The 14847-nt window shown below is 41.5% G+C and overlaps 2 protein-coding genes and 1 non-coding gene across 8 annotated transcripts in view; all 3 read right to left on the reverse strand.

Moving 5' to 3' along the window:
- Positions 1–12057, reverse strand: part of stat2 (signal transducer and activator of transcription 2) — a 76916-nt gene extending 64859 nt beyond the window's left edge. For 2 of the 4 annotated variants that reach the window (XM_061832740.1, XM_061832739.1), the window contains exons 1-23: positions 11813–12057; positions 10725–10856; positions 10311–10455; positions 10006–10101; positions 8899–8991; positions 8723–8801; positions 8512–8591; positions 8277–8428; positions 7894–8052; positions 7722–7811; positions 7274–7333; positions 7155–7175; positions 6961–7054; positions 5708–5758; positions 5545–5628; positions 5343–5441; positions 5112–5247; positions 4519–4571; positions 3058–3143; positions 2842–2978; positions 2582–2764; positions 2144–2198; positions 1096–1187 (exon numbers count right to left, since the gene is read on the reverse strand). In XM_061832740.1, coding sequence (XP_061688724.1) covers positions 1096–1187; positions 2144–2198; positions 2582–2764; positions 2842–2978; positions 3058–3143; positions 4519–4571; positions 5112–5247; positions 5343–5441; positions 5545–5628; positions 5708–5758; positions 6961–7054; positions 7155–7175; positions 7274–7333; positions 7722–7811; positions 7894–8052; positions 8277–8428; positions 8512–8591; positions 8723–8801; positions 8899–8991; positions 10006–10101; positions 10311–10455; positions 10725–10855 — 2176 coding nt within the window. In that variant the 5' untranslated portion in view covers position 10856; positions 11813–12057. Of the gene's footprint in view, positions 1–1095; positions 1188–2143; positions 2199–2581; positions 2765–2841; positions 2979–3057; positions 3144–4518; positions 4572–5111; positions 5248–5342; positions 5442–5544; positions 5629–5707; positions 5759–6960; positions 7055–7154; positions 7176–7273; positions 7334–7721; positions 7812–7893; positions 8053–8276; positions 8429–8511; positions 8592–8722; positions 8802–8898; positions 8992–9995; positions 10102–10310; positions 10456–10724; positions 10857–10941; positions 11022–11812 lie in introns of those variants that run through there. The other 2 variants (XM_061832741.1, XM_061832742.1) reach the window with 2 other exon arrangements.
- Positions 12058–12836: 779 nt separating this feature from the next.
- On the reverse strand, positions 12837–12908 carry trnad-guc (transfer RNA aspartic acid (anticodon GUC)). The gene has a single exon. It is a non-coding gene; the product is annotated as a tRNA-Asp (tRNA).
- A 912-nt stretch (positions 12909–13820) lies between these two features.
- erbb3a (erb-b2 receptor tyrosine kinase 3a) overlaps positions 13821–14847 on the reverse strand; it is a 28209-nt gene continuing 27182 nt past the window's right edge. For all 3 annotated transcript variants that reach the window (XM_061833087.1, XM_061833086.1, XM_061833088.1), the window contains one exon: positions 13821–14805. In XM_061833087.1, coding sequence (XP_061689071.1) covers positions 14048–14805 — 758 coding nt within the window. In that variant the 3' untranslated portion in view covers positions 13821–14047. The remainder of the gene's footprint in view (positions 14806–14847) is intronic.

The raw sequence follows: 14847 nt of genomic DNA on the forward strand, positions 1-14847 counted from the left end.
GTGTGAATAAATTAGGATTATGGCATTAGGTAACAACTACATACTCGTGTATAACAACTCAGTAAATTATTTTAATGTCTTGAGATTCCATTCTTAATCACACCCGCAACTTTATATTCGAGGGCATGACTGACCACACCTGGACATTTTTCAAACCAGAGTGACTGCCACTAATTACGATGCCGAACCACTTTTTCAAGGTCATCTAATAAACTTTAAAAACAAATGTTATTTGGTTTGGAAAACAAATACACCAGAAATGCACATCTTGCGCATGAAGCGAAAACTCTCCATAACTTCCACTGACAACCCAGGCTAAACTTAGCTCCTCCACAACAAAGTTTCTCACTCAGTGGGGGGTGAAGGGGGAAGGGGGGTTGATAAGGAATTTATTACTATGTTAGTTATCAAGATAAAAGTATATCATTACTACTGTAGTTGCTGTCAGGATTGTTTTATCATGTGTTAGTTTCTCTTAGACTTAGTCTGAATTGTTCTCTTTGTGAGCTGCATGCGTGTCTTGAAGTGTGACCCAGTGACACCTGGGAGACAATGCCCCCCTGCCGACCTCAAGCTGATACTCCTGAACACTGGGAAGCGATGTCTCCATCCTGAACTCAGCATGTTTTCCTTCTGATCTTAGATAGATAGGAGATAATGCCTTTCTACCACAAGATGATACCCCCAAATGCCATAAACATGTCTTTAAACAATGCCCTGCTTTTTCTCTTGTGGGTTTATCAGGACACTCTTGCAGCCTCGAAAAAACATGTACCTTAGTGTCTATGTGCTGTTGGTGTAGAAATCTGTGTCAGCATTTTCACTGTGTAACCATGTAACCCTTTGACCTGAGAATGCAATAAAAAGAGAAGACAGACTACCACTTTGGCAGTCTGAGGGAGCGCACTCACACAGTGTGTCCCCCATCTGTCCCTCGCAAGAAAGACAATCTTGGTTGGTTTGAGTTCACTCTCTACAGTCCTCAGGCTTGTCTTAGCTGTTTTTCTAGGAACATCTCTGACAGGGGTGAATTTGTGAACTGCAACAATGCAGGTGGTTACTGTAGATGTCACAGCAAAGAGAAGCATCACTCACCTGCAGCCTCACCACATGGGTCATTCAATGGCTGCACGAATTCTCCCTCTGCCACATCTGTGTTCACGTGTGGCACAACCTCCTGTGTGACCCTACATGACCAATTACAAAGTGTCATTAAAAATAATGCTGATAAATTATCACTTGATATAATTTTAATATACAATAAAAAATTATATGTTATGTTTTTTCTATTTGTACTGGACTGGGGATACCTAGTCATATTATGGAAAAACGACTTTTCAATTGCATGAATACAAATATGGATCTGGATTTGGATTCTCAAGAGTGCCTGTCCAAACATCATGTGTGAAATCCCACAACCAAGTAAAAATGTTATCTATTTCTGAAAACGTGCTTGTGAGTGACATGTTTTGTCCCGGTTTAAGTTCAAACGAACTCACGGGTCGTTTCTGATCTTCGTTGCAGTAGCAACAAGCATGCTACGCTAACAATCGTGAAATGCAAGTTCCCGGAGGAGCTCTGAGAGCTCAGGTTGGGAGCGCACATTGCCGTAATATATATAAATGTGAAACATAAGACATCGAATATCATATCGAAAATTTTTACCACGCTATGTACCTGTACACAACTACACAATGTGATTGTATTTTTTGTTCATTCATACCGTAATATAATGCGCTCTGTTAACTTTTTGAAAATATTTTTGGAAAAATGTGCGCATTATTTTCAAGAAATCACGGTATTAAGACACCTGGCAGCAGTTACAAATTGTGTAAAAAAAGCAAGTAAAAGATTTCACAAGACACAATAGTAAGTCGTGAGAGGAGTGTGCCCCCTCTCATCGAACCAAGTGAGGACCAAATGTCTTCCCCCCGCATAATCTGAAAATTATAATGCAGTGCCAAAAGAGAGAAACTCATTTTACCAATCCACTTTGTACAAGTATGCCGTGACATTCTTTCAATCACCATCCAAAACCTGAAGTACAAAAATGTTTGTGGTGCAATGCTGCTCCCTGGTGGTTCATAGGCTGTAAGTCAAAGTTAGAAAATTCAGCACACCATAAATACTGTATTCAACTTACCCCTTTAAAACAAACACTAGCCTGGTTTGGATGTACTTCAAGTAAGGAGAGTTATCTAAAAACATAAAGAAGGTTATAAACCATTGAAAAGTCTGACGACAAATATCACAGTGACAAGAAAAAGTACAGTGGTACGTCTACTTGCGAACGTCTCTAGTAACGAAGGTTACGAAGCCCCTCCTTGAAAATATAGTCTCTAGTTACAAAGGAAAAATCAAGATACGAAAGGAAAAAATAGAAGCTGGATACACAGCCCCCAAATTCCACCAAACGTAAACATCCTGTATCTTGGCAATAGAGGTGATCTCCCATTGGCTATTTACATGTAAAAAGCGCTTCCGCTTACGAAAAATTCAGATAACGAAATAACTTCCGGAACAGATTAATTTTGTAAGTACAGGTACCACGCTACTGTTATTAATGAACAGCTTTTCTTACTTCCAGTCTTATCAGCGTAGTATTTTCCAAAAGCCTCATCTCTGGGAGTGTTGGGATATAAATAAAGTAAGGGATTGTGTGGGACCTCTTTTAAGATGAGGAAATGCCGGATAATTTCAGGAAAGGGAATCTGAGAGAGGTCGTATTTGGTGAATGGCTGGATTGTCTTTACTTCGGGTTCTCCTATAGAAGGCAAATTGACAAATGTTAGTATGTATGCCATAGCTGAAAACCGTAGCTCCCAGATGAACCACACTGACCAGTTGCGGTGTTTTCCACCCAGGAGAAGGTGATTCCTCCCATAACACTTTCACTGAATCGTATTAAGAAGGTCCCTCTTTGCTTTTTCTTCAGGAGGATCCTCTCTTTCCATTTGGTGATGAAGCCCATGATGTGGCTACAAAACAGACGAGTGGAAACTGAAACATGAATGGCTCAAATGTGAATCAGGCCTGTGTTCAGGAACTGCTACGTACCCATCTCTCCACATGTTTTCAAGATACGTTTTAACCATCACCACAATGCTGTCAAACCACACCCAGAATGTGTCAGGGCTGTTTTCCTACATTGGAACAAGTTAAACATGTCATCTAGCGTCTTTGTACACGTATGCATGTATGTATGCAGCACATTCATTCATGAGTAAAGATTGTCAGGAAAGGACTCATGAGTATGATTAATTGAGAGGGTGTCAATTAAAGGTCAAGGGTCATGAAATGGATGATTTTTAGCATGTTATTAATGAAAAAAACAGCAGTCGATATGGATCCGTCCGTTTTTTTCCACCACAAAACATAATTTTGACGTATATGGCTTTTTGTAATTCCTGCCATGGAAATCCTTTCGAGGGATTTGTTTTCGACAAGAAGCAGGAAGTGACGTTGGAGGCAGTAGCGTGCTCAAGCGGACTCGTTTCTTTCTATTAGTTTTACCTGCGGGAAAATAGCTCGTTGTTCCTTTGTGTTAGCCAAAATGCCGGCTCGTTGCATAGCTGGATATTGCTCGAACACTCAGGAGCACAGATTTACCCTTCATAAGTTTCTAAGAGACCCGGTTCGTCGTGAAAAATTGATTGCACAGGTGCAAAGGACGAGAGCTTTGTGGGTTCCAAAAGACAGGTAGGGGTGTATACAGCTACTTAAAGCCGTAAATCAGGGGTGCTAAATGTGTCGATGTGTGCATCGGAAGGCTTCCGTGGAGCAGCCGCTGAAGGACGGTCTCCGCAGGCCTCGTGAATCGCCACAGGCCTTGTCGACAAGGCCGAGCAATCTGACTCGGGCTTCCCAGCCTTGCAGACAAGGCCAAGCTGGCTGGCGGCCGGCCTTGTCGGCCGGGGTGGCTCGTCGCGGCGCCGGGCCGCGGTGGAGATGAGCCACCGCGGAAGTGGATTGGACGGAGAAGCGGTTTGGGCGCGGCTTCGTCACCCGCAGGCAGCATTATTTTTATCACCACCGCGCGGAGGTGGATCGGGTGAGGAGGTGGTTTGGCCGTGATCCGCATATCATCTAAATATGGGTGGAAACAATAGGGTAATTTTGCCCACTTCACTCGATTGTGAGATGTTCTCTCCTTCGAAAAGAGCTTCCATGTCTGAAGGGGCGTGTCCCATAGTAGGGGCCACAGCGTGTTTTCAATGGCGAATGTCCGGGGGGATGTCACGGACAGTAGATGCAGCTAATAGGGCGACCACTTGGATGTCGAATGCTACTTCCGCAACTTTGCCCATGGATGACATGCTCTCCGCTGACATTTATTTTTTCGTATAGACATTGAAGTGAATACTGTTATGTGTATTTTTCATTTCAATTGCTATTTTAGAACGTTAATAGGAATGACACTTGACCTTTAACCAAGCATATCATTCTTATGCTAGACGGTGATCAGTTGGCAAACCAAATGCTACGACACAAACATATAGGAGGAGTTGAAATTCTTACCTTTGAAAATTTGGACCACGGTACAGTACAGCAGTCGTAGCTCTGTTGCTTTCCTGGATGGAGAAAAAAAATAAACTTAAAAAAAATTAAGATAATCAAATATACAGATAAGATAAATAAACATAAATTGCTGTTTTTAAATCCAGATTTAAATAATTCAAAGTCGACTGTGAAAAAGTAATGACTTCCTCAGCAGCAACAATGAAAACAAAGTGTTTTCCATAACTGTCTTTGAGAGACATCTTGGGACCCCATTCTGCTGTCCAATAACAAATGTTTTTTGGGGGACAGATATAGAAATATATTTATATACAGTACTGTAGACATAAAATGAACAGAATTGTTGAACACTTTTAAACATTTACAAAAATATATTAAAGTGGATCAGTGGTCAGGTACATGAAATATCACAGGTTGATGTTTCTAAGCTTACCTCTAACAGTAGAAACAGAATACAAAATTTTAGACCTGAGATTTAACCTATCAATATTTTGAGGGACGCACATCACATCCCAACAGACAGCAAAAAAAAAAAAAAAGCCTAATTACCATGTGGAATCGGTGACTTTATTTTGCAATGAAAATTTGCTTACCGAAAAGTCTGTGTGCGATCATTTCCAGCTGAGCGTCATCCAGGCCCCGTTTGGTGGCAGACAAAAACTGCCAACTGAGCATCTCTCCAAACTGTGGCCAAGTGGCTACCGGACCATTCGCAAAGAACATCACATCCTGTGAAAAATCAAAGAAACAACATTTTGATCATTTGTTTGCTGACGTCTGGGAAGAGCTGATTGTAGATTCGATAAATGTTTGGGATTTCTCACTTTCGTGTCCTGTCTAAGCATGTTAAACCAGAGCACAGACGCCCAAGCACTCTGCTGCTGACTGGAGTTGGAGATGATAACCACCGGTAGAGAGTTAGCCTAGGTACGGTGCAAGGAATTCACTTTTTATTTACAACTTCAACATACCAAACCTTGTTCCAAATCAGATCCCTTTAAAGGGAATATGAAGAGATATTTTTACCTGCAACTCAACAGACATTCCTTTCAGCTCAAATACAGTGTTGAAGTAGATGATGTGTAGCTCCTCTGTCACGCTCAGAGAAACCTTTCATCAACATATCACATGCGCTCTTATGAAATGATACATATGTGTTGTGTCCCCCTTGTTAACCAGGTCAACTCACATCATTGGCTCCTTTAGCACCACCACCTCCTGACTTCTGCTCCTTCAAATTCTACAGAAAACAAAAGTATGCATTGTTTAGTGGACGTAAACAACATTGTGCACAAGACTGCTTGTGCGATCACACTAACATGACAAGGACTGAGACAGCAACTCGCAGTGTCATGAAAGACCTTACGAGTGACTATCGAGCTTAAGCACGTGACGTCACAGTTTGTGCGGCATCATACTGCCGGTCAAGCCTAGCTGCTCTGCACTGTGGTAGTCGTTGAACCAGAGCAGATTTTTAAATTTGAGGACAATGTGTATTAAAAAAAAAAACTGTCGCAGAGGTTTACGGAGGTTAAGTGTGGCAATCGCAATCACGTCCGTGTACGTTCTGTTGAGACGACTCCATCCTCTTTTTTTTCCTAATCATAGTTAATGAATGAGAGTTTTTGTAAAACCAGGGGTCATTTATTTAAATATTGGTATTTGTATTGAATACTAGCTGAAAAGATCGATGGATTCCGGCAAATGTTAACGTGTGGCCAAACACACTTACGCGTTCACGAGCCGTGAACCCGTCACGATGTGGGATTTATTCTCGATTGAGAACAGATCCAGCAACGAAGTATTTGTATGCGTCGAGACTTTTATACACTTCCAAACTTTTCCGTGTAAATCTCAATGACTTACTCACCAGATACGTGTGTATATCCAGCTGTCCAAGACAAGCAGAAGCGAATTAACAGTCCAACTTCTTATCAGCGAAAACATCAACTCCAGCATTAAATACGGGTCCGCTATGCCAAGTTTATCTAATTTTTCCACGTACCTTCATTTATTTTCACCTTCCAAATGTATAACAGTATCAGACAAGACTCTGGGCGTCGTGCTATAAAACATATTTTCGTGTCGTCTCAACGGACTTAACATTGAACAATGCTTTGTTTGACCGGCAATATGGCGACGTAAGCAAAAGTCACGTGATTTTATCACATAGGTACACGAGCTCTTTAGCTCAATAAATGGACAGTGCAAAAACATTTGTCTCAAAGGTAAGCTTTCATCTACCCCCCAAAAAACAAAAGCCTACTAATGCCACAACTCCAACTGACATTGTCCGGCTTAATGTGACAGTGTGACACTATTCCCCCATCGTATTATTTTCCTGATAGTCACTTTCCCAAGAATCAATCAAGGGAATGTATACAAATGCCCATCCTTAATTTCGATCACGTGAGGACTCCATTTAGAATCAAGTGCACTCACGAGATGCCTGAAGTCTGCCACCATGCCACCACTGTGACTCTCTGACATGTTCAAGGCTTTGCTGGTGGTTCCTAGGACGTTGAAATGACGATATCTGCAAGCATAGCAGTCTTGATCAAATAAATACAATCGAAACGATGTAAAATGCCATTATCACGTCACCTGGAGGCAAAGAATTAAAGACGGCTATTTACCCTTTTATCTGAGGGGTCTCCCTGGTTAAAAGAACGACAAACAGAAAACAGAAAAGCATTAAACATGCGAGCGCAAGGAAACAGACAAGTGTGCACGAAGATACAAAAAACTATTTTACCGGTCCATTGATACGTTGACTTTCATGGAATGATTCAGCTCAGGAAACTTGGCGAGAAGTCTGCAAGATTTTAGAATTTTGAAAAACATGCAAGATTGCAACTTTTTTCATCATTAGTTTGTTAAAACGAAATAAATAATAACAATAAAAGTTGTTCACAAACTTTTTACACGAATTCCCATTGTGAAAAAATACTTAGATGTACCACCACCATGATGTACTTACTAAATTACTGTAGATGTACTCCATGTACCACCAGGATGACCAACATTATAATACAGTGACATAAATGTTTGAAAACAATGCGAACTCTTGTACTTAAAAGTTATACATGATACACAATACACACAATACAAATGAACTGCACTGGATTAAAATAAGGTTCGAAGCACTGTAACATTTTATACAATTTGACCATAGCACTAGTGTGTGAACCAGAGGCACTGACCTGATTTTAACAAAGAACTGCACACCAGTCCGGAGAACAAGAGGACCCTTACCCTGAGGCATGGATGGCTGAGTCTCAACCACAAAGGAACTTCAAAAAAATTATAATCAGGAGAACATTTAAATAGGAAATCAGAGAACTCGATCACAACAATTATTATTTTTTTTTTAACCTTTTGAGCAAATCTGAAAGGAGTTTTTCAGCCCTTCTTTGCAGAAAAGGATTTTGAGCCTTCACGGGGTCGTTGTCGTAGGTCACCTTTGCAACCAGCTCCTCCATCTTACTGAGGAACTCACGGACCTGGAAGAGACTTTCTGCTACACACGTGAACCTGCCAGGGAAAGAATGTCCACACTGTCTCCCACAGTAGAAAAAAATATACATATCAGATCATATATCAGAGCAGTTGCATTTACGTAATTGGCGCCTAAAGATGATTCTGATAAAGACTGGTCGCAGGATTAAAATAAACCACACTTTCAGGTTTAAATTGACAATATTTTGATCGCATCGGAGATGATTAGCGTGATGTGCATCATGTGGAGATAAGCGTACCATTTCTCAAGCTGATCCAGACAAACTTTGTCTGGAGCGCCGATGCAAAATTTTTGCTGTCTCCTCTGCCATTGCACCATCTCTTTTTTCACCAAAGTGTCTATTAGATCCTCAGCTCTGTCCAGGAGCTTAGTAAGGCCAGACAGTGTGTTCTAGAGCCAACATGTAAATATGAGAATGGAAGTAAATGGACTAGGAGAGCTTGATATTGTTTCAAAGATTCATCCACTCCAACCTTTCTGCAATCGTTGAGTCTGTTGATAAGTGACTGAAGTTTTGCTTGTTGTGGGTTTGCAGGGTTGTCTGTTCGTGGGGCTTTTCCACAATGGGACCACACAAGACAAACAAAACACAATCTTAATATAATGTGCCTCCTCCTCCTCAAATAAAAAAAAAAAAAAAAAAAAAAAGTCAAATATTGCTATATAACATTGCTCTTCATTTACCTTCCATCAAGTATGTTTGGTACTTAAAATCAAACTCATCTTGCTGCTCCTCCAAACACATCATAGTATGTTCCATACACTGTATGAATTTGAAAAAGAAAAAGAAAAAACACCCTGAAAGACCTGTCCCATATTTCGTCGAGATATTCCAAATAGTAAATCAACAATATCTCCACCTGCACTTCATTTTTAAGGCTGGCCATTCTACGGTCAAGGTCACGCTGGGTGCTGGTCTCCAAGCCTCGTTGTTCTACTTGTAAAATTCGCACCTGAAGAAACGCAAAAGAAGAGGAGATGATTTACAGTATGGAGTATGTACAGCCTACATTATAGATACAGTAGACAAAGGAGCATAACTGAAAGAAATTTATATCCTTCTACATTATTTTACAAGTCTAGTTTTACCGTAATTTCCAGCCTATAAACTGCGATTTTTTTCACATGCTTTCAACCCTGCGGCTTATGGGTGATGCGGCTAACTTGTGCATTTTTTCCAATGGCCACATGGGGGCACTCGAGCGGAAAAGGTACGAGTAAGCCAGTGGAATCATTGTGGCAACGAAGTGACTTTTACCGGTATGTTTTTTTTAACCGGCCCTGTTACCCCTGCGCTAGCGTTAGCACTGTGCTGCCGTGTTGGTGTGTCTCAGTGATTTTTACTGGTATGTTTTTTTTAACCGGCCCTGTTAGCGCCGCGCTAGTATCTTGCTGCTGTGGTACTGGCGTGTCTCATTGATTTAGGTATGTCTTTTTTTTTTTTAACCAGCCCTGTTAGTGCTGTGCTCCCGTGTTGCTACTATGTAGCTGCAACGACTGTTTTTTTTTTTTTTTTACCGGTATGTTTTTTTTTTTTTTTTTTTAAACAGCCCTGTTCATGCTACCGTGTTGTTGCTGTTAAGCTAAACTAAGGTATTAAAACTTTGAAAACTCTTTCCGTGTACCGACTTTGTAAATATCTTGTGTTTCAATGTAGGTTTCAATGTGGGCTTTTACACAGCTACGGTGTATGTATGTACCAAATGGTATTTCCTTTACAAATGTACCGGGTGAGGCTTATGAGCAGGTGCGCTCTGTAGGCCGGAAATTACGGTACTTTATTTTAATTTCCTTTCCTTTCTTTGCACAATGGTTGCATGTTGTGTATTAATATTTCCTGTGGAGTTAGTAAAAAGTTCACGACGCTGATTTAAATTGTCTTTCATTTTAGACAGAATGTGTTCAACAGACTGTGCCCGTTACACACGATTTTTGCCATAAAAAAAAACACACACACTTGCTCCAACCTGCTCAGCTAGATCAGCAGTCGCCAGTATCTCTTTCTCTTTTTCCAAGAACCAGTAGACTGTGTTTGCCAAGGCACAAGGGTTCTCCAGGTATCGCTGTGAGAAATCACACAGATCAGAGACAATGTAAAAAAACACCGTAAATGCGCATTATTTGTCTTGACACAGAAAGAAAAAATCATGTCATCAAGTCATTCATTAAGCTTGTGTGTAGTGGAACTGTGGAGGTTTTGATTACTTTTGTCAAAACTGTATATCCATGACAGAATTTTTTGTGGTTTCATTTCCAAACATTCAGACCAGACCTGAAAGTTCTGTTTATAGCGTCGAAAGTTGTGCTGCATCAAGAAGGACTCCTCTTGTGCAAAGCGACTGTACTGGATATCCAGATTCTCAAGCAGGAGCTGGAATAACACCAAGGCCAAGTCGTAGTCGTTTGCTGCTCGCTGCCTACAAAAGAAACACACGACAACAGCCAGCGTGAATCCACTAAATTGCACACATTTTTTTGTGGATTGGTGCATGCGGTGTATTTTAAATTCTCACAGCCGCATGCGGTAATATTATCATGGCTTCCTATGTAAGGATTGTTATGAGATGTTTTGCATTTGTGTCTTTAGTAAGGTACAGAAATTTTCTCCATATAAGACAGCCTTCCCTTTTAATTATCTAAAATATTAGTACAGTACTGTATGTGTTGATGTAGTTTTGAGCATTACCACTGCTGTATTTCTATCCATGTGGACAGGTAATGGCGAACATCCATGGGGAGTGCCTCTCTGTCATACAGGTCGTGTAACTGCTGACTGAACGCAGTCGGGAGCTTCATCAGCCTCTCCCACTGGGACATCCTGTGGGCAAGGAGAAAAGTCATACCTTAGAGACTACTGTAGTATTTTCGATTATTTTTGGCACTTGTCAGGTCTCAAAACTCACACATCATCCTCACAAAGGTTGCGGGGAGTGCTGGAGCGTATCCCAGCTGTCAACGGGCAGGAGGCGGGGCATACCCTGAACTGGTTGCCAGCCAATCACAGGGCACATAGAGACAAACAGCCGCACTCACTATCACACCTAGGGGCAATTTAGCACGTTTTTTTTGGAGATGTGGGAGGAAACTGGAGTGCCCGGAGGAAACCCACACAGACACGGGAAACCATGTTAACTCCACACAGGCAGGTCTGGGATTGAACCCGGGACCTCAGAACTGTGAGGCCAACGCTTTTACCAGCTCGATGAATATTACTTTTGTGTCGTAATTATAGAAACTATTTATTACCCCACTTAAACTACCTCTTGATAGCAATACTAGTTTTGTGTCGTCATTATAGAAACTATTTATTATCATCCAAAAAATAAAATAAAACTCCACATGCCTGTACCACTTGTCTTACATCATCTGCAAGAGTTCAGAATCGATATTGGGCTAATAGAATGACAAAAGCATAAAGCCTGGAAAAGAAATGCACATAAAACTGACGCTGACCAGTAAACGTTTTAAATTGTGGACATATCGCTACAGGGATGTTTTGCTAGCTGGTTTTATTTCACTCTGTCCAACCAATCAGAGACCGGTAAACATTTATCGTCAGCACTGACGGTAATGTTGATCAAAATTGATAATTATAGTGATGATGACATGCAACCCACAAATGTTATAAGGGGTGCAAGTGCAATATCTATCAAACCTTTGACGATAAATAATAAAGGTCTTCTGAAAGGAGCCATATATGTATGTGTAAACTAGCATGTATATACAAAGTCGTCGGTGAGAATATAAATATTTGCTTGTTCCACACGTCCATACCTTGTTTCATGAGGTGATGTCAACCGGTTATCACGATAATGGTGTATTCAATATCCAATTTCTCCCCGTAAAAAGCAGCTTGTAAGGGACGAACGGTTTCCGTCAGACTATAAATGCAACCCAAGCGTGCCAGTATTAGGTATTTCCCTGGGTCTCGTTTTCCTGTGAAAGATGAGTCCCTCCCACGCCATTTTGGTTCCAAAGCAACAAAACAAAAACGCCTACAGGAGCCGCAATGGACGTTTGAGCTTCCGCAGTCTCCGTCACCGAATGAACACAAACAGCTGATTGGTTGATCTTCAGTCAAAGCACGGTATTGGATTGGTGGAGCACTGCGTCAATCAAACGTGCTCAAGAGAATCGAAACTAAGACACTCGGGCTGTTCATTTCCGCGGAAATATGTAATGAAAGTGACGTGCCGTGGACAATTTATTAGGTACATTCAATTTAGCACACCTCTAAACTCACATATTACTTACGAGTTGATTTTTGTTTTAACTTACGATTGTGAAGAGATGCAAAATTACTTAGCATATTTTATGGAAGAAGCCGTACCGATTGTCGCTTTGAGTGGAAGTGACTGCTTTTGCCGTGCACAGAAAAGTGTTAATAATCAATGTGTGTATGCTGTCAACATTAGCGATTTTAACAACCTGGACCATCTGATATTCGTCTCCAGTATACAACAGTTCAGTTATCAAGTGCTCGATCCACTTTTATAGAAGGTAGTAACAATAAAAGCGTGCTGTTCAAAATAGCCTCGGAAAACATTGAAATCACATTTTTTTTAAAACATAACTACATGTTCAAAGTGCTTTTTAGAACACACTTTGAAGAAATTGAATATGACCATGACAATTAACTAATAGTTGTCCTAAAACCCTTTACCCATATACGTAATATTAAACCCCGCAATAGTCGTTTTTCAATTTACATTTCGAATACTTTGCCATTGTGCCTTGTTATGTTTCAAAATATGTTATTTTGAGATGTCTTGAACGTAAGATGGTGAAAAAGTTTATCCTCCCCGTCGGGGAATCGAACCCCGGTCTTCCGCGTGACAGGCGGAGATACTGTCCACTATACTAACGAGGAGTTGGCAGTCACTCCCGAACAGGTACCAATATCTTTCGTGTAACGGAACTACTCTACAGAGCCAATCATTTCCCGAGCCGCTAATCCTCAAAAGGCTGACGGGAGTGCTGGATCCGATCCCAGCTATCTTCGGGCGGGAGGCGAGATACACGCCGAACGGGTTGCCACCCAATCGCAATAATTCACTGATGTTAATATTAAATGTGATGGGGCGATGTGAGGGATCACGTCACAAGGCTGAATGGGCTAATTTAAGATTCAGAAATGGCCAATAAAAACAGTACTTCATATTTTCATGGAGAATGCATTTGGGATTCGCTTTTGTTTTCTAGCATGAGTACTTGTAGAGGAGGATACTATTCATGGAGCACAATTTGAAGCAGGGATGAGGTGCAGGTGGAGATGGGCAAGGCTCAAGTTGGGGGTCAAAACAAAAAAATCAGATAAAAATCGGTCAAATTTAATTTTAGTGCATGAATATGAACTTGAGAAATAAATCTTTTTCTGCTTGAAGAAAATGGTGTATTTTCCCTGATTGTATTCCTCAGTGTCTTTCAGATTGCTTGATTTATTTAAAAAAAAATATCTGGGAGGTCAGGGGGGAATCCCATCCCAGTCTCTCCTATGTTTTTTAATCACCTTTTTTAGTACGTTTCGTCTTTTGTTTTGTGCTTACCGGCCACCGTAGTTTGCCTCTGCTTCAATCTGCCAACAATATGACCAAATCTGTTAAATACCTGATGGGTTTTTTTCTTTGTGTATGTGGTCTGTCATAGAATTAAATATAGATCTATTATGAGGTACTTTATGAGGTACTTTCAAGTTAATTCATCACGACTCAGAAAACACATTTCAAACTTTATATTTTATTTAGAAAACATAGAAAGAAAATCAATTTTGTTCATGAGAAATTGTAAACTAAAATACTGGATATAGCTTGTTTTGCGTTCTTTTTCTCTTCAGTGCATCTAGAAATGGCGCACTGGTAATCCTGAACACGAGTGTATGGTTCTTGAGCTTTCTGTCAGTTCAAGTAGGCTACATTTTAGCTTTTGATCAGAAAATAGTCGGATGGATGGGTGTAATGTCCTGTCAAGTCCTTCATGAATGGCAATAAGCAAGACGCCGAGGAGCCTCCTTCATGTGGGTACCGCTTTAGGCTTGAGGAACATCCTGCTGTGCCAATAGTCGGGATTGTCAAAGGATCTGTCGCCGCTCGCCGGGTCTCCAATCTCAACTCCAGCTCGTACTTTTACATAAGGCTCAAAGCCAAACTGACGAGCCGCGGGGCCACTTCCCTCACCCTCGCCTCCCATTTGCACGTTTTGGTACTCTGCTGTCGGTGCAGGCTTGATGGCGGGGAAGCAGTCCATTTCCTCGTACTCATAAGCATCACCCTCGTCCCCATTCTGGATCTGTGGCTGCCTGTTTTCCCGAAGAGCTTTTCTGACGTTTGGCTGTCTGTTCGTGTAATGATAATTACTGTCTACCACGTACTCTTCTTCCTCCTCCTCCTCCTCTTCCGGCGTTCCGCCAACTATGGGAGGAGGAGGAGGGGCGTGCGCCGGAGGGGCTTCGCTCTTCTCACTACGCCTGATATCCATGTATTCATATTTCACCTCTTCAGAACCAAGCTGTTCTGAGCTTTGATTATTCCTGATGGATGACGTGACATCGCCCAAGCTCGCCGTCACTTGCGACGATAGGGAGGACGTTCGCTTTTTGTTGGCCTTGAGCCGGTGGCCGTTTTCTTTGAGGCGGGCGGGGATTCGGGGCGAGAGGTTCGTCTGCTTGCTCATGTACTCGTACTTGTCGTCGTTCGAGTTGTACAACAGCCCAGAGGAGTGCGACTTGCCCAACCTGTCGGGAATGACTCGGGGCGGACACAGCAGGGTTTCTGGGGGGGGGAGAAAGAGGTACAGTTTTTTCAATCTGTCAC

This window comes from Syngnathoides biaculeatus, chromosome 10 (genome assembly GCF_019802595.1).
Source record: "Syngnathoides biaculeatus isolate LvHL_M chromosome 10, ASM1980259v1, whole genome shotgun sequence".
NCBI lineage: Eukaryota > Metazoa > Chordata > Actinopteri > Syngnathiformes > Syngnathidae > Syngnathoides > Syngnathoides biaculeatus.